Source organism: Erpetoichthys calabaricus, chromosome 10 (genome assembly GCF_900747795.2).
Source record: "Erpetoichthys calabaricus chromosome 10, fErpCal1.3, whole genome shotgun sequence".
NCBI lineage: Eukaryota > Metazoa > Chordata > Cladistia > Polypteriformes > Polypteridae > Erpetoichthys > Erpetoichthys calabaricus.
This window is the reverse complement of record NC_041403.2, coordinates 13,502,264-13,528,030: the sequence shown is the minus strand read 5'-3', so window position 1 is coordinate 13,528,030 and position 25,767 is coordinate 13,502,264. Positions and strand designations below refer to the sequence as shown.

The window sequence follows — 25,767 nt, the reverse complement described above, 5'->3', positions numbered from 1 at the left end:
TTCTTTTACAATCAAATTTGCCTTTAATATAATCTCTGAATTTTCTGAAGTTTGGTGTACCCCAGAGATCAGTACTTGGCCCTATGCTTTTTTCCCATCTATATGCTTCCCCTTGTTGAAATTGTTTGTAAATACGGTGTTAATTTTCATTTTTATGCTGACGATACATAGCTATTTATACTTGTAGTCAAATGTCCTTTTCCCAACAGCTAAAGTTACAGGCATGTCTGTCAGAAATTTAAAAAAATGCTCTTAAATGCTGATAAAACAGAATTATTGGTTGTTGGACCATCCAAATATGGACATTTGTTTGAGAACTTGAGTGTTAATATTGATGACTGTTCCATCTGTGAAAGTTCAGTGACTAAAGATCTTGGAGTAATGTTTGACAATCGTCTCACACTCAGCCTCACATCAAGGCCATATGACCAAGACAAAATTTTTTCATCTTAGTAATGCTGCAAGAATCTCATCCATTCTGTCTCTGCGTGATGCTGAAACATTAAAACATTCATTTGTTTTTTGTAGACTTGATTATTGTAATGCACTTTTCTTCCGTCTTCCTGGTTGTGCTACAAAAAAACTTCAGCTTGTTCTGAATGCTGCAGCTAGAATCTTGACAAGAACAAAAAAAATTGAGCACGCAACACCCATTCAAGCTTCTCTTCACTGGTTACATGTTCAATCAAGAGCCGATTTTAAAGTTCTTCTTTTATAAGGCATTGCATGGACTTTCATCACCTTACTTAGCTGAGGTAATTATGACATACATTACGATATGTCCTATTCGCTCTCATAATGCAAGTCTTTTGGTCATTCTCTCAGTTAAGAAAAACAACCTTATCTTTAGAATGGCCTGCCATTATGTATAAGAGAAGCACTTTTAAATCAAGACTAAAAACTTTCCTTTACTACCTTAATTACAACGTGCTTTGAATTCAGTCAGGTTTATCATTCTGGAAATATTCCTTATTATATATTATTCCTTTGTTGACATAGCTTAAATTTTAACATTTTAATGTCATTTTATTTCAGTGTTATTAGTTATTAATTCCTTCAACATTAGTTGTTTTATTATAATTTCTGCTTTTATTTGATTATTTTATGTCTTATCCCAAGTATTCTACTAATTCGTATAGTGCATTGGGACTATGGTGCATGGTGATTTTGCATAATAAAATTAATTGATTGAAAAAAGAATTATTTTTGGGGTGGCACAGTGGTAGTGTCACTGCCTGGTTGTAAGGAGACCAGGGTTCATGTCCTGTGTCATCTCTGCATGCAGCTTGTACATTCTCCCTGTGTATGCACGGGTTTCCTCCTACAGTCCAAAGACCTGCAGGTTAGGTGAACTGTCAATGTTAAATTGGCCCTAGTGTGTGTCTGGTGTGTGGTCGCCCTGTGATGGACTGCCGTTCTGTCTGGAGTTTGTTCCTGCCTTGTGCCCAAAACCACATGGGAAAGGCTCCAGCACCCCACCACAACCCTGGTCTGGTTAAAACAGGTTAGACATTGACAAGAATTTTTTCATGTAGGTTCGAGTTGTATTCAAATAGTGATATTCAATCAGACAGCCCTGATGGTCAAGGTTTAGTGGGAGACATTAAACCTCTGCCTACCTTTTGCAGGAAACTGCTAAACAGAGAAAAGTACTGCGAGCAGTTCTTGCAGTTCTCAGGGACATCCTTCTCCAGAAGGAACAGGAGCACTTCCAGTAACTGGTCAAGACCCTGTATTCAGAGAAAAACAGTTGTCAAAGCTAATGTAGAAGGAAATTTGAGTATGGCAAATATGAATCTCAAACATGAGTGCCAGATGACTGGGATCCCTGATTTTGTGAGTATTTGTCCATCAAGACTTCAGAATCAGTAAGATGCTCAAGGCTGCGAGTGTGAGAGCACAGCTACTCCATCTCACCAGCATGAAACAATCAGAATTTGCCTACCTGATCCTGATAACGCAGTCCATTTTCCAGCGTCTTTTCTAAGATAGTTGCCACAACACCTCGCACTTCACGCACACTGCACTCAAGCAAACAAATCCTGTGTAGAAAGCAGAAGTATGAAACCATCAGGGTGACAGGAGTGGAATTTGGGCACAGAAATAAGTAATACATAACATGCAGCAAAACTAGAGTTGTCAGGAATGTTGGGCTAACAAAACACTTACAGGTCATCATGGCTACAGATAAAGGAGACTAACTCCAGCCCTGTTATCAAAATACTGGTATAAAAGGATTTGTCCTGCAACCTGGAGTTCAGGTGAAATGATTCTATAATACCCACTTGATGAGCTCCCGTCCTTCACAGCTGACTAAGTATTCAATCAGCCACTGACAAGCCTGACTGCTTTTGGACAGCAAGTTTTCAATTGTTGCAATCCACTCCTCCGTGTCCACCCTGCAGAAAAGAAAATGGGGCATTAATCACAGTTCTGAGGGCCGCATGAACACTGTGAAGAGGATGATTTCTCTTTCCCACCTAAGCTTCTTCTTGGTTCGCAGGTATGTGTGGAAGAGAAACTGGATGGCCAGTTCTAGGCTCACCTTTGCCATTGCCTGGTAGGACACATGTTTTAGCTTTGTCTGCAATGGAAGCACACAAAGCTTAAGGATACCCATGGAAGACAGAAAACATCCACACACCCTGAAAAGCTTTTCAAATGACACCATACTGAGAAAGGAGGCATACACTGCAAGTGTGAGATGTTTCAAGTCATCTGCAAAGGAAACAATTATTAAACTGGCAGGTGTCTGACATAATAGTGTAAATCAGGGGCACTGATGTAATTAGTATGGTTCTAGAGGGTTTAAAGGGTAACTTACTGGTTTCTCATTTTCTTTACTCTATGGGGGTCCCTGTAGCATTTTTAGAGTAACAAAGATTAACTAGTACTAAGAATTAGTTCCCAGGAAACATTTACACAGGTACAGTAGATGAGGTGAGGGAGTGAAAACAAGTTAGGGACACTCTGGGAGTACCATCGATGTACACAGGCCTCTGCTCGCCTTACCGCATTGACGGAAGACAGAGAGAGGATAAAGTTGAAGTAGTCACTGTTGTAGATGTCCCGGTTGCGCATGAACTTCAAGTTCTCATCTCGGACCATCTGTCAAGATAGATGTTGTTAAATAGTTGATATGGATTTCACCTTACAGGTCAAAGTTCTCATCATGGCTGCAGCTTCTCACCTGATAGATTCTTGCAGGCATTTTTTCGACAAAGAGGCCCTTCTTCTCTCCTTTTCTTACCAGTTTAGTCAGCAGTGACAGCCGATCATTGTTTGCTCTAGGAGGCCGGGGGGAAGACTGAGGAGAGATTTCAGGTGAAGAAGGTGCTGACCTACAATAAAGAAAAGGTCTTGGTGAGCAGTGAGGCCAAATATTATACGGCAGTTAACCAACCCTCAGAGATGCCCCTGTTCAAACTGGCCCAGATGACTTACAGAGACAAGTCTTCTGCTTCCTGGCGCATGACGCTTACACGGCTCTTCTTGGGCAACAGAGGCGAATTTTGCTCAGAAATCCTTTGGTAGAAGAGCATGTAGGCATTCCAGTAGCGCCTACGTACATCAGGGTATGGATTGGCTGCGTAAGAAGTTAACTGATTATTCTCATGGACTGTACTTTCTCACATCCTGACCTGAGGAAAGAGACATGCAACTTACACTGATCATAGACCTTTGGCCTATACTCTCCACCAAAACACTCATACTCCAGTGTCTCATCATTCATGTCAAACTCCTCCACCATATTGTCGTTGAACTTGTACCACTTGCCTTTGGAGCCCGCCCTACACAGAAGGAAGCACAATGAGTGATGCACAAAACAGGAACACACAGAAGCAGACCACCAAGTAACTGACAGTTTCAGTCTGCCAAAGCCCACACTGGTGAAACTCAATTCACAGTTGTGTGTCAGTTCACCTGCCATCCTACCCTCTGCCACTCTAGAACATCTCCATTTTCATTCAAGGTGGAGTTATGTATGTATATTAAATTTCATTTTTACATGTATTGCCATCATTTTATAATTCCACTATGGTAAACAATAGGATCTGAGTACCAGAGGATGGTGGTTGTGTTGAGTTTGTGTATGGAGTAGTACTGTTACCCAAGTCGTTGATCAGACTGAAAAGGAAAAAAAAAAGACTATAATCTTCTATTGTGAATTCTTGTATTTAATAAGGTACAGTTAAGCTGTTGGGTGAGGGGTATTGAAGGGAAACTTCAGTATTTTTCCAGTCCAAAGTATTTTTTCACAGTCATGGCATACATTAATTTTCCAAGGGAAATTATATTCTTAAAAGATTTTGTGAATTTAAGAAATTATTGTACCTGTCTGTCTAAGGCTCATGAACAGTCTCCCACCCTCTGTTTTACCCTTCTTCAATCTAGCCATCAATTTTTTTTTATCAAGCATGTCCCGTTTTGTCTCACATTTTCTAGTGGTTTCCATGTCATTCGTATTTTTCTATTTGTTTTCTTTTATTTTAGATTTACCTCAAGTTCCTTTCCCTATGAATTTCTTGGTCTCTCTCAACTGTCCTCATAGGTTCCATGTCAAAGCCTATCTTGTGACATTTTTTTGCCGAGTGGGTGTTCTAGCCATTGCCATTTTTCCCCCAAATTTTTTTTCTGTGCTGAGCTGATGAGAAATGTGCTGGACTCCATTCCATGTAACAGCGCTACTTTGACAATTTGAACTGAAAACAGGTGCTGGTCATAAAATTAGAATATCATGACAAAGTTGATTTATTTCAGTAATTCCATTCAAAAAGTGAAACTTGTATATTAGCTTCATTCATTACACACAGACTGATGTATTTCAAATGTTTATTTCTTTTAATGTTGATGATTATAACTGACAACTAATGAAAGTCCCAAATTCAGTATCTCGGAAAATTAGAATATCAATTAAGACCAATGCAAAAAGAGGATTTTTAGAAATGTTGGCCAACTGAAAGGTATGAACATGAAAAGTATGAGCATGTACAGCACTCAATATTTAGTTGGGGCTCCTTTGGCCTGGATTACTGCAGCAATGTGGCGTGGCATGGAGTCGATCAGTCTGTGGCACTGCTCAGGTGTTATGAGAGCCCATGTTGCTCTGATAGTGGCCTTCAGCTCTTCTGAATTGTTGGGTCTGGCGTATTGCACCTTCCTCTTCACAATACCCAATAGATTTTCTATGGGGTTAAGGTCAGGCGAGTTTGCTGGCCAATCAAGAACAGGGATACCATGGTCCTTAAACCAAATGAAAAATGAAATCTGCATCTCCATAAAGTTCATCAGCAGCAGGAAGCATGAAGTGCTCTAAAACTTCCTGGTAGACGGCTGCGTTGACCTTGGACCTCAGAAAACACAATGGACCAACACCAGCAGATGACATGGCACCCCAAACCATCACTGACTGTGGAAACTCTACACTGGACCTCACGCAACGTGGATTCTGTGCCTCTCCTCTCTTCCTCCAGACTCTGGGACCTTGATTTCCAAAGGAAATGCAAAATTTAGTTTCATCAGAGAACATAACTTTGGACCACTCAGCAGCAGTCCAAAGGCGAGACGCTTCTGACGCTGTCTCTTGTTCAAGAGTGGCTTGACACAAGGAATGCGACAGCTGAAACCCATGTCTTGCATACGTCTGTGCGTGGTGGTTCTAGAAGCACCGACTCCAGCTGCAGTCCACTCTTTGTGAATCTCCCCCACATGTTTGAATGGGTTTTGTTTCCCAATCCTCTCCAGGGTGCGGTTATCCCTATTGCTTGTACACTTTTTTCTACCACATCTTGTCCTTCCCTTCGCCTCTCTATTAATGTGCTTGGAAACAGAGCTCTGTTAACAGCCAGCCTCTTTAGCAATGACCTTTTGTGTCTTGCCCTCCTTGTGCAAGGTGTCAATGGTCGTCTTTTGGACAACTGTCAAGTCAGCAGTCTTCCCCATGATTGTGTAGCCTACAGAACTAGACTGAGAGACCATTTAAAGGCTTTTGCAGGTGTTTTGAGTTAATTAGCTGATTAGAGTGTGGCACCAGGTGTCTTCAATATTGAACCTTTTCACAATATTCTAATTTTCCGAGATACTGAATTTGGGACTTTCATTAGTTGTCAGTTATAATCATCAACATTAAAAGAAATAAACATTTGAAATTCATCAGTCTGTGTGTAATGAATGAATCTAATATACAAGTTTCACTTTTTGAATGGAATTACTGAAATAAATCAACTTTGTCATGATATTCTAATTTTATGACCAGCACCTGTATACCTAGAGTATCTTAGTATTAATACTACTTCTGCCGGTTATATCTTTTTGGAATGTAGGGGAGCAACAGAGGCCTTCCACTACTAACTTCATAGTTTTACTAACATTTTTGCAATCCATTTATTTTTGAGCTGATGGAAGGTTGCTCTGGCTTTTCCTAACCTAATTTTATCATCTCCTTTTGTTCTACCCATCCTGTCCACCACACCCCCAAGGTATTTACAACTCTGATTTCTTGTAAACTGACTCATTCTAGGACAAGTGAATTCTAACTAATGCTGTGCTTATATGCTATCAGACAGATGGGAAATCTGAGTTTCTCAGTCGAACAAAAATTACCCGAATTCCCAGAGTTGTGACGTTACGTGGCGGAGTGGTGGCTCTGAGGCTAGAGATCTGCACTGGCAATCGGAAGGTTGCCGGTTCGAATCCCGTAAATGCCAATAGGGACTCTGCTCTGTTGGGCCCTTAAGCAAGGCCCTTAACCTGCAATTGCTGAGCGCTTTGAGTAGTGAGAAAAGCGCTATATAAATGCAAAAAATTATTAAAAAATTATTATTATTATTATTGTTAATGCTGACCTTTCACTGTTGCCAACTGTATAAAAGTAAAAAATACAACCTGGCCAATCAAAAACGATATTTTTATGGTCAAAGTACATTTCAAAACAGCACGATAAACCACCAATACGCTAGTATTTGCTTTACTTTCATAATTTTTTTTTCTTTTTATCTTTAAATGCTTTTTTTGCAAACCAAAAATCTAATCAGAAATTCACATGGATGCACTGAGAACAAACATCAAAAGTTGGAGCTCTGAAAACTTCAGCTGCATGTGAATGCATCATGAGGGTATGGACTTTCGTAAATCCTGCACAATTTACTTAACTACAAAGTCTGGTCTTATATTTGTTATTGTGCATACAGCAAAAATACCAGGTCATACGTATAATCAAGGTTGTCAAGCTCAGTGGCTCTCAATCTTTATTCCTTTATGGTTCCCTGGTGAACCAAGAGAATATTTGAAGGCCCTATTACATCATATTTACCTTCTTGTATGTTTGCTATACGTATTTGCACTTGCAATTATTAACAAAATCATACTATAGGTCGGCTCTTGAGATTTGTTGGTTTACAATGCATAGATCCTCTTATTTGCAGGTTTGTCATCAATAATTAAATCAAAATTATTTTGCAAGTTTTGCAAACTATTACGAAAAAACAGACACTGTTGCCATGCTACTTAAATAAACTGCAAATCCCAACAACGCCAGAAGAGTACTGCGTCATTGGACAGCTTTGGCAGTTGCTGGGAGGGCTATTGGGTAAGAGATGAGGGGAACTAGCTTTAAAAGTGAGCTGTAAAAAGCCAACAGGATCACAACTGGTGGTGTCTTTTTGTGAACAATTGGATTACAACTACTCCCTTTGGATTACAGCTTTATCTGGACTGATGTTCTTGTTCTGTGCCCACTTGTTCATGTGATTTCATCTGGGATGGAAAGCGTCTCCATTTGGGAGTCCTACCAAGTTCTACAAATTTTCACATTACGGTAGAACAAAACTTTGCATTGTTCTTTTTTGGGCCGTTCACAGGGGAGTTTATTTCATAACTATACCATCATCATTTGCATCTTCAAAAAAGGCTTGCTTTGTGTTTATCGTCTTGTGCTTAGTGTTTTGTTGGATTTCTTTTGTCTCTGTAATATTAATCATTTTTGATGTTAATTGCCATTAATGTACACACAAAATTATTAATATAAAAATATAAAAAGTTACAGTTGACTAAGGAACTGCTGAACTAAGCTCTTTGTCTGGGGGAAACCATACATCTTTGTTAGTCGTACATATCTGATTTAATTGAGAAGTGATTGCTCTGTCTCACATTTTTTTTTTTATTATCTTTTTACATCTTATTTAGAGCAATAAACTTACATTATAAAGTAATCGTGGGCCTGAAAAAATAGTCGTGGATTTTCGCATTTGCAGTGGTTCTGTGCCCTTAACTCCTGCGATTCACAAGGGATTACTCTATTGTTATCACAGTGCCTGTATTTTTTTTAAAGCATAATACAAAATTAGAAGGCATTACAAAAATAGGCTATGTTTTTATGAAAGAGAATTTTACTTAATTTCTTAGACATAACATAAAATGAGTTGGCCTTTTTGATGACAACTAATACTAGCAATTACTAACATACATAATTTGTCACTGCAGATATTTTTGATAACAACAAAGGCTGCTCACTGCTAAATGTTTTTAATTGATGCATAAAATTATGACATATTTCTGAAAACAAAGTGATTTTTAAAATGCAGAAATAATCACTGCAGACATTTTTTCCTAACTTTATTACAGAAACATCATCACTTTCCTTTAGATTTAGCACTGAAGGTGAAGGTTGCTGACTGAAAAAAGACTGACCTTCTCCTCTAATGTGGCTATTTTTGCAATGAGATTTTAATTTGAGTACTCGCTTATTGTTATTTACCACCCAGCCAATAAATATATACCTTAAGTGTGATACTGGGTCTGTACTTAATTTTGAAGTGGAACCACTACGTATAAATCTACAAATCATCAAGGTCATGTTGTGGAACAAGAACAAATAGAAACAAACACTTTTATCCTATGGGTGCCTCCAAGAAGTTTCTGGCAACCCACCACCCACCTTTGAACTCTCTAATGTGCCAAACCTGATATGCCTCTCACTCACCGTCTGTCCTTGATGAACGAATAGTAGTGCCCTGCATGGGCCTGACCACTGTGGACAACTACACCCACCAGCTCGTAGTTTTCAGAAATGGTCACTTTCTTCCTAGGGGAGCCACCTGATCCCGGCTCTCCTCGACCATTATCCCCATGCTCTGAACTAGAGTCCTGGCGCGCCATTCCTGACACTGTGTAAGGCTCCATGTTGAGGACCCAGGGAAACTACAACATGAAAGAAAATTAGCACCGGGGGGGAAGGTCAAGTTGGATAGTGGAGCTAGAGTGTAAGCCTTTACCCGGATCTGCTCATCATACTTAATGGAGCGACCACTCTCCCAGTCAAAGCCAAACCTCATGAGGTGGATCACCAAGACGCTTGGCAGAGATTTGATGCAGGTACGCTTGACAGTGGTTCGCTGCAGATGGAAGAAAATGTGGATAGTGGTCACTTCTCAAAGGTATATGGGCAGACAGAACACAGTAGGACAGTTCCTACCTTTTCTTTGCATTTCTCACAGTAGTATGCATTGCTGCCTTCTAGCACCTCTCCTCTGACAAACTGGTCCAGTGATATCTCCAGGCTCTGGCAGGATGTCACTCCTAAATTCAATGCCATGAAGGTTTCTTCACGCTCATATCTGCATTTAGAAATATAACGGATGAGGTTATCAGGGGCATCTGGTTGGTCACATGGAAATTCTGCAGTGTATGTCACTCACCTGTGTGGGCAATCCTTACAGATTTTCTGATCTGAGAAAATTCCCTGAAATGTGTTCTTGAAGATCTGCTCTCTGCCAATTTTCTGCGCAGGAGGAAATGTCAGTTAATTAAGACGTATCACATGCACTGCCAGATACCAAGGATGGCAAGCAGCTGGCCAGCTAAAATTTTGAATAAGATTATCCAGATCTATTTGGCGTGTATGCCAGCCTTGTAGATCATCAGTGTACCCATTCTACATACGAGGTGCCAGACATTTTAAATAAGCACCCATTATCTATCTATTGGTGGTATTTGTAAGTTCAACTAGGCAGTGAGGTTCAGATACATCAGTTTAAAACAGTACACAAGAATGAGATATAGGGGGCTCCAGACACATTCTGGAACTCAGGAAACATGGGCAAACCATAGGAATAGTTCTCTTTACTCATACCTTAAGGTGTTCATCTAGCTGATCAACTAGGCTGGTGAAAAACTCATAAGCATCTTGCTGCTCCCGCACATATAACTCCTTATTCCACATCTTAAATATCTATAAAAGAGGAGAGTGCCATTTAGTAGGGCATCTCATGCTGCTTCGCAAACCCCCATGATCCAGCATGCAAGACCTTATGTATGGATACCTTCCAGAAATTCTCTGGGACATAGTACTGCAGCTTGCTCTCCATCAAGTGCCCAAACAGTGACTGAACCTGATAGAATACACTCTCTTCTGGGTTTTCTGTCTCGTCATCAATAGATAGGAATGCCTGAAATTGACACACGAGTTGTGACAACAAAGTCTTGAACTGCAAAAAAAACTCTTACAATGTGAGGACAATAGTTCCTCCTGGGACAAACCTCAGCGAGGCCTGGCTGCATGTACAATTGCTGGAACACGGCATTCATGTAACAGGTGGCACCACCATTCTTCAGTCCCACAAAGCCAGAGCTGCACCGACTCTCCACTGGAGGTAGATACTGGAAGTTAAAGTTCAAGAGACGTGGTTAAGTGCTGGAAATAGGAAAAAGTATGAATGTAATGTGTATGCTGAACATCCCGAGATCCACAAAGCTTACATCAAACTCTTTAGTAAGGGCAGGGTCTGCCTGATGGTGCATTGACAGTAGTTCTCGGGTAATGAGCTGCAAGTTTCCCAGGGAGCTGTCTGCCAGCATGACTAGCACCTCATAGGCAGCCAAGCGGCTATTTACTGTGCTGCACCTGTGCAAGAAGACACTGGTTAGATGGACATAATTCAATTTTCGTAGAGACAGAGACTGTGACTGTCATGAGATACAGTGTGTGCTGTCATTACCTACAGGAATGTGTGCATGTAATGGGGATGCTGCACAGAAAAGGTGGAGGTTGATACAGAGAGAGATCAGCTGAAGCTACCATGAAGCACTCCGATTGCAGTGTTTGAGACATGGTCTGACATGGCTGACTAATGGAGTTAACTACTTTGGCTCATGCTGCAAGGAATCGCTTTTCAACCAGATGTGGTGGATTTGCAACTGATCACTGGTAGTTACCACAGCACAAATCTTTAAACTAATATGCTTGATTGTGTAAGTTGGCAATTCACTTATTGACAAGAATGGGATTTGCATTGTGGGTGGTTGGAGTGTGGTGCTAATGCTGCACAGAAAAGGTGCAGGATGACACAGAGAGAGATCAGTTGATGTCACCAGAAAGTGCTCTGCTTGCAGAGCTCAGAGATGGTCTCTACACAGCTGACTAATGGATATTCTCCAATTAGCTCACACTGAAAGGAAACCGCTTCTGCCTCTGTGGTGCCAGTCCTTGACAATTCAGTATGAGTATAGATCCTAAATGTCCACGAATGAAAATGTTTTAGCAACTTAGAGGACACATGCACTGCTATGTTTGGCGACTAGAGTTAGTGCATATGTGTATCACAAATGAATGTACATTAAGATGTGTATGTGCCCATTGGACGTTTATGATTATGTGTATTTGTGCAATCTGTATACGAGTACATGATGTGCAAGTGTTTGTGATTTTTCTCTCATATCACATGAGAATACAGGTAAACATTTGAAGTGCTAGTACTATATGGCTTAACAAAAGACACCATGCTCTTACTTTGGGTGAAAGTCTTGCTGACTGATGGCAGCACTGCTGGCTGAGCTGTTGCTATTCAGTATGATCCTGGAGGCACGAAAAAGGAAGTCATCAAGCAGCTGCTGGATCAGTGATGGGCCTGAAAGAGAGACAACGCAGGAAACATTAAGTGAAGTCAATTCTTTACACCACTATTCCACAAGCTGCCACAGACACTCACCCAGCTGTTCCTTCTCTGTCCCGCACAGTGATAGAAGAGTTTTGATGAGTCGCAGGTGGCCTGCCAGCAGGATATTATCTGCCTCACTGGTCTCCAGCTCTGCCGTCCATGTTGGCTCAAAGTTATCAAGCCAGCTGATTTCATCTTCAAGCATGGTGGCAGGGCTTACATGCAGTTGTTCCATCTCAGAAGCTATATTTAAAGGAGAGAGCAATGGCTTTAGGGGAACAATGAACAAGGAATGTGAGTGAGCTGAATTGTGGCAAGACTCACAGGTCAGGTCATCAAGCAGCTGGCAACGCAAGTCAAAGTACTCGGTGCACTGGGACAGCAACCTGCCAAAGTGAGAAAGGACAGATTAGGGTGGCAAAAAGGGAACAATTAATGATTGATTTATGATGGGACACACCTTTGGTTTACCCCTCTCATGATACTTGTTGGTGACCACAATGGCAGCTGCGCTGTGAGGATGAGCCTCAGGAGAAATAGGTTGGGTTTTTGCAGGTCTGAGAATCCAGAGGTGTCTGTCTGACTCAGAGTGTACAACTGGTCACAGGCCACACGACGGATCTGAAATGCAATGAACATGTGAAAGAAGAGGAGCTTCAAACCACAGCCTTGCCTCTGAATTTAGAAAGTCTTACCTCCTCACTGGGGGAGCCTAAGAGAATGTCAATGATGAAGTCACTGACGCAAGGCAGGTTATAGAAAGACCCTGAGACAGGCAAAGGAAGAGGAGCTATCAATAAAGGAGACAAGTCAACACTAAGCAAGACTTTATCAATTTGATACTTGTCACGCACCTAACTGTTGGCATCGCAATTGCAAACAGGTGACCAACAGGGATAAGGCCTCCCGGGCAATGATGGTATCCTTGATGGAGACAGAGTTCTGCTTAACACAGATTCCTGCATGCAGTGTTGTTGACTCCCCTTCACTACCTGAGCTGCAATTACTTCCTGTAGATACAAACACAGTACAGATTAACACATGCAAAAAAAAGCTGTAAAAGACTATGGTTTTAGTCAGACTTGAATAAGCCTCAGACTGGAGAGAGCAGAAGGACAAGATCATCGTCACTTACCAGTACTACTCAAACGGCTGCGGATTCCCCCAGGGAACAGAGTGTTGGTGCTCTCCCGAATAGGCTGGCTGCTCCCTACTAGATCTAAACGGCCAGCTGCAGCAGCCCAAGTGAGTCGCATGAAGCAGGCAACTGTGGAGGTGAAGTCAGTAACTTCCATAGTCTGGTAAAACACAAAGAAGGCAATGGGACTTATGATAGGATTCCTAAGTGACCTCTTCAGAGCAGTAGCAGACATGACTGAACGTGAATGAGACAACCAGCCTGTTAGCAGGGGAAAGCAAAGTTTACAGATTTGTAGTGACTACTGTTAGAGTTAGGGTTACCACCACTGGAGCAGGAACCCGTTAATGCAGCTGAGCAGGATGACATCTTTATCAGTAAATAATTAGAGACTGCTCCTGTCTTAACTTATTTCATTTTAAGTGCTTTATCTCAAGTAGTAAGTTTAGGACCAGCTTCAAATGATGCTTTGAACTGCATTTGTTACATATATATTGAAGGAAAAAAAAAGTTCAGCTTCTCTATATGAGCCACCTTTATTTGAGGACCAGAGGTCCACATGTTTCTTTTTACTATTTACAGTATTTTTAGACTTGACTCAACATTAGCCATTACATTGTGATATTTAAGATGGCTTTGGTACCTGGTTTAAAAATTACTTAGTTTGGAAATATCCAAATCCTTCATTTTGTAACTACTGACTGTCATAGTAAACGATTTTCTTGTACAGAATTGTTCTCTTTTTATTATCCGAAACAGGAAATGGGCATTTTCATTGTGAAATTTAATTACAGGCATTTTTTTGTTATTGCCTAATCTTTCAAAGGGTATCCTCTCATATTATCTAAACAATGACTATTGAATATGTTGTCCAAATGATTCTGCTGATTTTCTGTACTATTAAGTATGTGCACTTTATTTTTTGATGAAAGTAGTTTGTATTACTGTATGATTTGTAAAAATCATCAAAATGAAAAGTTCTAGATTGTTTTACAAGGTGCAATACTGTATAAAATTACTAATTGAATAGAATATTTATTCCTCAAGGGACTATTAGATTTTCTTCCCAGTATATAAAAATAAAAGACTTATTTAAACAAACTTCATTACAGACACGTGTTTATAAACTGATACAGTAGTATAAAAAGTTTACTGCAGATTTCATATGGTTGAGAGTCCTTCCATGATACTGAGAGAAGAAATATAATTGCTTTCAGCTGTAAGCATTTAGTGTTTAACTTTTTGGCTTACGGTCAAGGACTTAACTGGACCACAGAAGCCAGTCAAAAATCATATTTCAAACTATTGTTTAAAAACCATTAGCTATAATAACCTAAAGCAATGATATGAAAATATGATGCAAAGATATCAATATGTAACCAATGGAAAAATATTGTATGTAAGATGTGTAATTCAATAATGAAACAGGCAAACAATTTTTTTTTCTTCCTGTATGGACTAACATTAAAAACAAAAGTGCCACTATACAAAAGAAAACAGTTTGGAGCAGTGGGAGGACTGTTAAGCAACTTCACCTAAGACATACAATTTTTTGTCTTTTAAGTGCAATGCTCTGAAACAACCCCAAAAAAAAGAACAATCATCACACTAGGTGAAGCTCCAGTTTGTAAATCACGGAGTTAGAAAAACAAAAAAACCAAACCAAACCAAACCACATACCTGCAAAGACGAGGGAGTTTCCTCTGGCACTGCAGACCAATTAGGGCAAGCAGGTCACCACAAGTAAACAGTCACCATAGACTACAGCTGTTGCACATTCTTTTTCAAATTCCACATATATTTGAAAATGCATTATACTTTGAAAAGTTCTAACTAAATTGAACATTTCTATTGTTACAAATCAACATCAAGTCCATGGACACTACTTTAAAAGAATTTTCAAGTCACTGACTTATATTTGCTCAACACTTCTGGGATAGAATACTTTTGATTGTTATTGAAGAAAAGAGAAATCTTGCATCCAATGAGATGTAAGGGTCATGGAAATCATAAGAGAAGATACAGAATTTTTAAGCCATATTTGAAGAAACACGTATGTAACATGGAACCTTTCAATCTCAATTAAAAGTTCAGATGACAGTCCGACCACAGATGCTAGAGGCACTACAAACAAGTCACCCTGGTTGGCATACTCTATTGTTTACATGCAAAATCATTTCATGAGCCTATCCTCACAGACAGGAAGAACAGCACCTTGACATTACTGTCCACTTTGCCTCCATTGTACGCACCTGAATAGCCACTCTGGCAGCTGGGATGATTTCCTCAACCCTAATGGATGAACGGTCTGACAATGACATTTGCCTGTAGGATGACTTCTCTGGGGTGCCACAAAGGGACAATTGCCTGCTAGTCTGGCGGCTTACATTGCGGAAAGGCCGGGAGGACAGTGTATCTAAGCCTTCTTTTGTCATTTCCTCATCCAGTGTGCTGGGCATTGATTGTCCAACTAAGAGAAACCTGCACAAGGGTGTCAAAGTAAACAGTATGGTGTCAATAGCTAAGAAGGGAGCAGACAAGCTGCCTGCCAAGCAACTGGCTAAATGACATCTGAAAAATGAAGGAGGATTCTGGCAAAACTGTACTCAAAACACACAGGTAGAACCAGTGAAATCAATGGATCTGACATAATAAGTATCTCCGTAATGATGCCAACCTAAAATAAGCATATGCATACCTGGCCAGCTGCAGACAGATAGAGTAGACTCCCTGGCGTGTCTCGTAGTCAACTTCTGAAGGAATGGAATCCCGCTGCATCACATTTACTACAAGACTGAAAAGATAAAACATTACTAACATAAGCTGCACAAAGGTAAAGGACTGAGGTTAGTTAGAGGTAATCTTACCTTAAACCTCCAGCCTTCAGAAAATTCTCACAGAACGACTTCACACTGGTCTTTGCCATTTCGTCATCAGAAGTTGGCATTAATTTGGAGCTGAGGACCTGATGTATAGCACAGATAAAAGGTTAACCAAAATGAAGATCAAGGTGGAGAGCCAAATAGAAATTACTACTAGGAACAATTGGTATCCACCTAATGGTGTCAGAGGAAGTGCATGAAGCTGCCTCCCAGACTCCAATAGCTAAGAATTGAGAATCATCTCTACCAGCCCCAGTGGAAAGAATGAGCTTCCACTCACTGCAGTTTCACTATTCAGGCTACATCTCAAACAACTGTCCTTCCTCAGAGAATCCATATAAATTGAGCAAGACCTGTAGCACCTCTGAATGACATGTACATGTGGTCTGAAGCAAAGCAGAAACTCTCGATCAGAGAAGATACAAGTATAGATACCTCCAAATTGTAGAGCACACGAAATGTGGACATGCCAGGAGCAGAGGAACGGAAAAGGCTCTCCAGGATAGATGTGGCAGACTGCTGGTGCTGTTGCTTGGAGCTCAGGGAAGGAGACTTGGAAGCTTGGGACCCTGAAGCCACAGTGAAAAGTGTTTTCTAAAAAAAGAAAGAAAGAAAAAAATGAACTAAAGAAAACTGTTAGAAAAACACTGGGAGACTCTGAGTCACTCACAAGATATTCACCTGGTGGCTCCAGACACTTGACTCTTTAGGAACAAAGTTATCGAGAGCATCCTGGACTTCAGGATCAGTGGGAATAAGCAGGAGCAGCTTTCGAACTCGAAGGGTAATCCTACACGGTGAAAGGACAAATGGCGCTGAGGCACAACTGGAGTACAGAGAACTAATGTGTAAGCATCAACTTTGAGAACTGCAAGAGACCTACCTAGGCTCATCCAGATTAGCAAGTTGGTACAACATTTCAAACACATTGCACACCAAAGCCATAACCACACCAGGCAATGACTTCTCCTGTAGAAAATCACAATAAAAAGTATTACTCACAAAAGACACAAAGAGGAGTTCCACTAAATTATGTCTATAAAGTCAAGATTAGAAAGTCTCCTGGTACTCTTTCTAACTTCACTATTTGTTACCTTGTTCTATACACCTACAGTTCTCTGTCTAAAAAAATATTTTCCTACCATTTATACAAAATCACACTTAGCAAGTTTATATTTGCATCCCTTTCTGTTGGCTACAGAATTCTGTACCAACAGATGGCATCTGTTTCTAAGTCCCCGTTTAACCTCCATTAATTTGAAATGAAAAGATTCATCCCCTGTAATATTCATGTATCTTCTCAAACCACGAAGTCCAGGAATCAGTTTAGTAGCACTTTCCAGGACTACTTCTAGTGCTGTTATGTTCTTCTGACGTTTCATTTCCACCTTTATAAATGGACCAAACTTAATCAATTAATTAATGAACACATATTGTTGTTTTCCCATTTCTGTTTAATCTGTTTTTACCTTGTTCTCTGTATGTTTTAGCAAGTCTGTATTTCTATGCATACCAGTTCTGATTTTAGAAATCAGTATCATCTGTACTTGTATTTTAACTGAGAAATGTTAAATAGTGCTCTGTGCCAGCACTCAGTGAAGAGCAGAATACAAAAGATAAGATGTACTGCGTAATGCTTTTTAAAAACAACTTTGTTTTTATAGTGTGCTACATATAACTTGTAATATTTATTTTGTGTGCTATATTTTAGTCTGTTTTCATTTTAGAATTACCGAGATAATGACTTTTAACTTATGGGCTTTGAGTTCATTTGGGAAATATTCTGTAACTGTTACAACTGGAAGGTACGAATGACCTTGTTACAGCATTAATATTCATGAGGTACTTTCCAAGTCTGTCACATTTGGGATTAGATATACAGTTAGGTCCATAAATATTTGGACAGAGACAACTTTTTTCTAATTTTAGTTCTGTACATTACCACAATGAATTTTAAATGAAACAACTCAGATGCAGTTGAAGTGCAGACTTTCAGCTTTAATTCAGTGGGGTGAACAAAACGATTGCATAAAAATATGAGGCAACTAAAGCATTTTTTTAACACAATCCCTTCATTTTAGGGGTTCAAAAGTAATTGGACAATTGACTCAAAGGCTATTTCATGGGCAGGTGTGGGCAAGTCTGTCGTTATGTCATTATCAATTAAGCAGATAAAAGGCCTAGAGTTGATTTGAGGTGTGGTGCTTGCATGTGGAAGATTTTGCTGTGAACAGACAACATGCGGTCAAAGGAGCTCTCCATGCAGGTGAAAAAACCCATCTGAGAAATTGCTACAATATTATGAGTAGCAAAATCTACAGTTTGGTACATCCTGAGAAAGAAAGCAAGCACTGGTGAACTCAGCAACGCAAAAAGACCTGGACGTCCACGGAAGACAACAGTGGTAGATGATCGCAAAATCGTTTCCATGGTGAGGAGAAACCCCTTCACAACAGCCAACCAAGTGAACAACACTCTCCAGGGGGTAGGCGTATTGATATCCAAGTCTACCATAAAGAGAAGACTGCATGAAAGTAAATACAGAGAGTGCACTGCAAGGTGCAAGCCACTCATAAGCTTCAAGAATAGAAAGGCTAGATTGGACTTTGCTAAAGAACATCTAAAAAATCCAGCAAAGTTCTGGAAAAACATTCTTTGGACAGATGAAACCAAGATCAACCTCTACCAGAATGATGGCAAGAAAAAAGTATGGAGAAGGCGTGGAACAGCTCATTATCCAAAGCATACCACATCATCTGTAAAACACGGTGGAGGCAGTGTGATGGCTTGGGCGTGCATAGCTGCCAGTGGACTGGGACACTAGTGTTTATTGATGATGTGACACAGGACAGAAGCAGCCGAATGAATTCTGAGGTGTTCAGAAACATACTGTCTGCTCAAATCCAGCTAAATGCAGTCAAATTGATTGGGTGGTGTTTCATGATACAGATGGACAATGACCCAAAACATACAGCCAAAGCAACTCAGGAGTTTATTAAAGCAAAGAAGTGGAAAATTCTTGAATGGCCAAGTCAGTCACCAGATCTTAACCCAATTGAGCAGGCATTTCACTTGTTGAAGACTAAACTTCAGACAGAAAGGCCCACAAAAAAAACAGCAAATGAAAGCCGCTGCAGTAAAGGCCTGGCAGAGCATTAAAAAGGAGGAAACCCAACATCTGGTGATGTCCATGAGTTCAAGACTTCAGGCTGTCATTGCCAGAAAAGGGTTTTCAACCAAGTATTAGAAATGAACATTTTATTTCCAGTTATTTCATTTGTCCAATTACATTAGAGCCCCTGAAATGAAGGGACTGTGTTAAAACAAATGCTTTAGTTGCCTCACATTTTTATGCAATCTTTTTGTTCACCCCACTGAATTAAAGCTGAAAGTCTGCACTTCAACTGCATGAGTTGTTTCATTTAAAATTCATTGTGGTAATGTACAGAGCCAAAATTAGAAAAAAGTTGTCTCTGTCCAAATATTTATGGCCCTAACTGTAATTCTGGGGTGTAAGCGAAATAGACAGACAGGAATTCTGGGAAAATGAGATACAATTATTAAAAGAGTGGCATTGTTTATTAGAATGTATATGTTTAAGCTTAGATGAAGCTTACAAGAATATGTGAAATTGAGGCTTGGGATTTTAAGATTAACATGTACCATATCTAGCCAAAAGTAACTTTATTAACAATCAACCAGATGATGGGAATTTATTGGTTCTCTGAAATGTTTTGATTGATGCAATATCTTACATAAGACAGCCAGCATGACTCTATAAATTCAAATAAATTATAACTGATTATTAAAATAGTTCAGTGTATTGCTTTGCTGAAGTGTCCTGTTGTTTACTGACATTTAGCAATTACTGATGATTGCTAATGAAACAGACTGTTCTGATTTAGGTTATGTACTGTTAGGAATAGCAATTAACCCTTGGCTTTTGTTAAGATTGTGTATCCCCTTTCAAAGGTAGCCATTGGGATATGAAATTATGACAGGAATAGTGGATCCTGGTTTTTGCTAGGATATTCTGAAGTGTAACCCTTTAAGTAAAGCAATCTGAAGACTTGTCGACATGTAAACTAATCCTGGCAAGGACGCCTCATGAGCTCCCTGGTAAGGTATCCAAGTTGAGGTAGCATGGCTAGGCCAGAGACGAGATATCCCGGCTTTATATTTACAATTTATGTGCTGAGAAAATGGTGAATAGGAAAGTTTTGCAGGACACGTGTGTAAATTCAAGGCAAACAGTTAAAAGTATTTCCAATATTAACTTCTCTTCCAATGTACAACGATTTAAGGTGCTTTTCCTTGACACTATTACACCACAAAACATATTGTATTGTATTCTTGTGATAGCTGAGCTCTCTTCCCCTCAGCCTTTCTGTGCAATGCTTCAGCTACACTCCAATCTGTCCAAAATGCAAATCCCAGCCTTGTTGCCAAGGGTACTGCACTGGATTCACACCACGATGTAAATCAGTTGGCACATATATACTGTAAAACCCAGAAACCAGGAGAACTCCTATAAGCTCACACAGTAAGGAGACTGCTTCTGAGCCAGACGTTGTGGGTTCATGGCTGACCACTGTCAGTTTACCACAGTGCAAATATGTGAATGTGGATGCCTTGTGGTGCGACTCCACAGCATTACGTGGCCACAGGTCAATTATTCTGTTACTAGAACATTATGTGGTCATATTTGTTTATATTAATCATTCAGATTAATTTGTTTTACTGTGTGATTATATATGTAAATGTTGTTTGTTTGACTATTTGTCTTTTTTCTCTTTCTTCATCATGTAAAGCACTTTGAGCTACATTGTTTGTATGAATATGTGCTATATAAATAAATGTTGTTGCCTGGTTTAGTAATTTACTTTAAAAGTATTATAATAAATGTGTAACTGCTCTGAGCCTGCACTCAATAAAGAGCATCATACAAGATTAAATTAAATTTGGTATTTTTCTTTAATCTAACTAGAACACTGGCTGGTGACAGAGATGAGTCTGTTATTACCCCCTCAATCTTTTTCATATGTCATACTTTCAAGCTGAATGTCCCCAGCTGTTGACTATTCTGTATTTTATATTTACCTTAAACTAAATTTGCCCCATTTTTTAACTTATATCTGAATATTGTCCAGGCCTTATTTGAAGGGATTCTGTTAACTGAATGACATACACAAATAAACTAATTTAATATTATCAACAACCTAATGCAAAGCTATTCCATAAATTAAAAATGTTAGTGGCTTCACTAGTGATCTCTGAATATCCTCACTGTTAATTAGTTAGCTAGAAATAAGGTTACTTGCACCACAGCATGCTGTTACCTGTGCAGAAGTCAATGTCAATTTATTTATATAGCACATTTAAAACAACATAGAAATGCTGTGGCCAAAGTGTTTTACAATAATAGAATAAAAGGAAACATACAAATAACAAATAACAAAAAAAGAAATACAATATATGAACATAAATAAAATAAATAATAAATAGAAGTAATGTTACATAATCACAATGAGGAAACCATCAGTATTACTGAAGGTCATGGAATGCAAGTGAACAGAAATGAGTCTTTAATCTTGTTTTGAACAGTTCAATTGTAGACGACTCCTTTATGTAATGAGGTAAAGAGTTCCACAGGCGAGGAGCAGCAGCTGCAAATGCTCTGCCCCCCTTAGTTTTACACTTAGTACGAGGGACAACAAGAGACAACTGACCAGAAGATCTAAGCACTCTAGATGGCTGGTGTACAGCACACAATTCAGATAAACAGGCAGGAGCATGCCAATGTAAAGATTTAAAAACTAGCAAGATTTTAAAATCAATTCGAAAACTGATGGGCAGCCAGTGTAAAGAAGCTAATATTGGAGAAACAGAAGTCAACTGTGATTGTGCAGTTTGATGTTTTAACTTCTAATGAGGTCCAGTCCCACAACAAAAAAGTTCAAGTTTAAATTGCAATAGCATGCTTTACAATAAAGATTTACTTTAACCTATACCTCATAATACTAGCGTAAACTAGTTAAAAAGTTTACAATTATCTAGATCTGTACCATAAATATAAATTAGTGCAAACAGTCTGTGGTGGAGTGATATCCAGAACATAAGTTGATAAATATTTTCTATGTTTTTATTTGTAACCTAGACAAAGCAAATGTAGTAAGATTAGGTAGTGTGCTTGGATGTTTAATTAACCAATTATTGAAGGAGAGAATGTGTGTTTGGTGTAAAATTAGTGCCTTAAGCATGGGAAAGGTGCAATATAAATACAATGCATTATTATCAATATTAAGGTATCAAACCAGCTTGGCAAGGGTGACTGTTTTTGGACAGAGCCTATCAGCTGTCCTCCATAGGAAGACCATAAACTGCCTAAACAAAGAAACTTGGGGATGAGTTGTACCCAAGCACTTCCATTGGTAACTGTCCCAGGAAGGGAGAAGGTAGATTAATTCTACTGGTCTGAAATAAGGATATTTATGATTGGTTTTGGATTGGAGGCCATTCTATACCACAATTCTCCACTAGTTCATGTTTTGTGGTAAGAATGGTATAGAGTTGGTCACTTTGCCTTTACGTCTCTTTCACAGCACTGGCCATGAAAAGAAGCCCATGATAAAGACAACTCTGTATTGGCAGCCATATTAAGACAGGTGTGTGGCCTGTATCAATACTCAATTCAAAGGTATACGGTAGCAAAGCAAGCTAGACTGAAGATAAGCTGAGAGCAGCTATGGGTGCAAGATGCACTGCTACTTAGGCTGTAAAGATATGGTTTGCCAATATTCAGGGCATTCTGCTTCCTTAATGTTTTTGAGCATATTACCAATAGTACATAATTAAATGTGGAACTTAATTACCTGAGCTTATAGATGTAGAGGTCCTAAAGTACCTGATCACAGAGTACTAAGTGTATGGGATTTAAGACATTTTAAGGTCTACACAATAAGGAAATATAAAGAGAAAATAGGGTTAACATAGGACCCTAAATGACAAACCACAGTCCAAGCCTACATTCAGTGAAAAGCACTACATGAAAACAAAATAAGTTTAATCACAAATGTCAGCTCTCACAATTATACTAAATAGATGATCTACACCTTTGATTTCCAAATTGCTCTCATTAATTTTCTTATGATGCAAATTATTCTTATTGGCCTAGCTATCAAAGTCAGGTGATTTTTTTACCCCACATTTTTATGTTCTCAGACACACTGACCATATCCAAAGGGCAAAAGCTACATGAAACCTCACTTTCTCACTTTGACACAAACGGGATATACAATGGTGCTGTCATGTGCTACTGGAATGTCTGGGGGTACCAAACTATTCAATAGTTCAACTTTGTTACATTCACTTGAATTTCCGGAAAGAGTTTTAAAAGAAATACAAGAACTCTTTTGATTCTATGCTTGAGTCACACAAAAAGCATTTTTTTGAAAATGAAAAAGAAAATGAAGCACAATAAACATGAACGGTGTCACTTCAAATGCAAAGAAATTGCCCTTTCTGGCTTAGCTGGTAGTTATTTTTCATTTTCTATACTAAAATGAGGTCAAATGTCACATTATATTAAATTTTGGATTTGAATTTCCAGTCTGTTCCATAGAATGTGAATGCAGTTTAAGGCATCTTCTGCTAACTCTTTTCTAGACTGGTTTCCTATTCCTAAAGCACTCAGGATACAAAAGGCCAAGGCAGAGACAAAAGACGACACCTTCCACGCCCCATCCACTGACCTGTTCTAGGGCATATGCAGAATTGAAGACACTGCTACTGCTGCTGCTACTACTAGCGCTGGCTGACGAGTCAGCAGAGCTTCCTGAGGGTGTGCCTGTTCCTGAAGTCTTTACAGTCAGGTTTTGCTCATCTGAGAAACCCAGCTGGTTGAGGAGTTTCTGATCTTTATTCATTGTGAGCTGTGAGAACGAAGTAAGAAGGATTATTTTTCCCCCCCAAGGACACTACCCCATTGTACACAGCTAGCAAGGTGTCACTTGTTATGTGTACATAGGAAGGTACCAGCTCTGCTACTCACCACGCTGTCATTGGCAAAGATCTGCACGTTATCCACAGGACAGTTAAGTTGCTCTGCTATCTTCCATCGGATGCTGCCAATAGTTTCATTGCTGTGTGCCTAAGAAACGGAGAAGTAAACAATTAACCTCAGTGGTCATATCGGCTTATTTCCAAAAATAATTGTTCATTTAATGAGGAGACCCTCAGCTGTTTTAGACAGTGGGTAGCTTTTGATCTAAAGACTCCTGGACCCTATTTAGAAATGGCCTCACTTCTAGTGTAAAGGTGTCTTTGGTGGACTCGCACATGACGTTCAGTGTCACAGGGTGTCCATGGAAGGAAGCGCCATGAGGTAGAATTGTCCGTGGAACCGAGTAAAGATCCTGCAGGGACACAATACTGTAAGTGTGAAAAGCATTCAAAAATAGACATAACGGGATGTAGGCGGCTCCCAAACCCATACCTCAATCGTGATGACGTATCTTTCAGCAAGCAGCAGCAGTCGCTCAATTATCACCAACTTTGTTGACCTGTAACACATATAAAGCAGTCTTTTAGTAGAAGATATTGGTATTGTCTTTCTGATCATTAACCCTCATACACTACCTGGAAGGAGACTGGACTGATGTGGCCACAGTGGGCATAGCTGTGGCTGTCAGCATCTTGGTGGCTCTGGTCACAGCATGTGTGAGAGTCGGTCCACCCAGTGACGAGCTAGCAGCCTGAAAACACAAAATCAGAACTGAAACTCTTCTCAAGGGCAGACTAAAAGGCAAGTACCACATCCTTTGAGGAAATTCTCTGCCATCTTATACAATTTGTAATTCCAAGTTATTAAAAGGCTCAGATATGAGGGTTCCAGATCTTACCTCCAGGCGTTTGTAACAGTCAGCTATGAACTTCTTGTGCAAGGAAACAGAATCCTAGTGGAACAGAACAGATGATATTTTAGGACTGCCCAAAAAGTCATGCCGTAAACCAAAAATATATTCCATAATATCTTAAGCAATATTATAAACTTGCACTAATAAACTAACATCCAAAAGAACCCTTAATTGATATATCTTACAAATCAATGCTCAAAGACCCCTTTAGAACTGTCTCATGACTGTTGCCCTGGTGAGAATGTCAATAGACTACCTAATCATCATGGCTTTATAGAATGCTGGATTACCTTCTTCATTTTGGGGTTTAGGTTGATGTAGCTGTATGTGATGATCAGCTGTATGGCTTCATTAGCTATCTCTTCATCAGGCGATTCCATGGCTATCCTCCAGATGAAGTCCATGCCCGTCAGGTCTAGTCTCTCCACAAACTGACACATTCAACAGGAGAAATAAGTGAGCATAAGTCCTGACCATCACTATGTTCTGACCAGTGAAAGAAAGACCAGCTGCAAGCTTTGGGTCTTTCTGAACCTGTCTAGTGCAACAGTGCCACCTACTGAATGCACAAGGAAACTGCAGGCTTGTAACTAATAATTGCACAATTGTTTGCCAAAATATAAGGAGAATGTGGCTCCAGTCTTGCTACTGGAGGCGAGTTGGCCAATAGATCTACCACTGAAACAAGTGACTCACTGACTACCTGAAACATGCATGTGCCCTACTAATCTCCTGAAACATTAGCAGCTACTGTCACCTGGCAATCTTCTTCTCCTTACCCCCCAAACTTCTTTACTTACCAGGTGTGCTCCCTGTCTCTTGAGGCGATGATCACAGAGGTTGACATTTTCAAAGAAGGTCTTGAATAGATTAAAGCCTGAATGCAGAAAGACAGAGGC

At 39.6% G+C, this 25,767-nt stretch overlaps 1 protein-coding gene across 3 annotated transcripts in view; it reads right to left on the bottom strand.

The window, feature by feature from the left end:
• Positions 1-25,767, bottom strand: part of usp24 (ubiquitin specific peptidase 24) — a 78,429-nt gene that overhangs the window by 8,439 nt on the left and 44,223 nt on the right. For all 3 annotated transcript variants that reach the window (XM_051932682.1, XM_051932683.1, XM_051932684.1), the window contains 37 exons: positions 25,669-25,745; positions 25,159-25,299; positions 24,854-24,907; positions 24,591-24,706; positions 24,448-24,514; positions 24,257-24,367; positions 24,004-24,102; positions 23,705-23,884; positions 16,837-16,922; positions 16,635-16,743; positions 16,389-16,547; positions 15,939-16,036; positions 15,770-15,865; positions 15,324-15,552; positions 13,069-13,231; positions 12,788-12,943; positions 12,629-12,699; positions 12,394-12,554; positions 12,258-12,319; positions 11,985-12,176; positions 11,786-11,903; positions 10,756-10,900; positions 10,537-10,656; positions 10,320-10,445; positions 10,130-10,228; positions 9,696-9,778; positions 9,473-9,614; positions 9,273-9,392; positions 8,981-9,198; positions 3,667-3,791; positions 3,445-3,586; positions 3,191-3,341; positions 3,013-3,108; positions 2,481-2,584; positions 2,286-2,399; positions 1,946-2,042; positions 1,620-1,730 (listed from right to left, as the gene is read on the bottom strand). In XM_051932682.1, the coding sequence (XP_051788642.1) occupies positions 1,620-1,730; positions 1,946-2,042; positions 2,286-2,399; positions 2,481-2,584; positions 3,013-3,108; positions 3,191-3,341; positions 3,445-3,586; positions 3,667-3,791; positions 8,981-9,198; positions 9,273-9,392; positions 9,473-9,614; positions 9,696-9,778; positions 10,130-10,228; positions 10,320-10,445; positions 10,537-10,656; positions 10,756-10,900; positions 11,786-11,903; positions 11,985-12,176; positions 12,258-12,319; positions 12,394-12,554; positions 12,629-12,699; positions 12,788-12,943; positions 13,069-13,231; positions 15,324-15,552; positions 15,770-15,865; positions 15,939-16,036; positions 16,389-16,547; positions 16,635-16,743; positions 16,837-16,922; positions 23,705-23,884; positions 24,004-24,102; positions 24,257-24,367; positions 24,448-24,514; positions 24,591-24,706; positions 24,854-24,907; positions 25,159-25,299; positions 25,669-25,745 (4,538 nt within the window). The remainder of the gene's footprint in view (positions 1-1,619; positions 1,731-1,945; positions 2,043-2,285; positions 2,400-2,480; positions 2,585-3,012; positions 3,109-3,190; positions 3,342-3,444; positions 3,587-3,666; positions 3,792-8,980; positions 9,199-9,272; positions 9,393-9,472; positions 9,615-9,695; positions 9,779-10,129; positions 10,229-10,319; positions 10,446-10,536; positions 10,657-10,755; positions 10,901-11,785; positions 11,904-11,984; positions 12,177-12,257; positions 12,320-12,393; positions 12,555-12,628; positions 12,700-12,787; positions 12,944-13,068; positions 13,232-15,323; positions 15,553-15,769; positions 15,866-15,938; positions 16,037-16,388; positions 16,548-16,634; positions 16,744-16,836; positions 16,923-23,704; positions 23,885-24,003; positions 24,103-24,256; positions 24,368-24,447; positions 24,515-24,590; positions 24,707-24,853; positions 24,908-25,158; positions 25,300-25,668; positions 25,746-25,767) is intronic.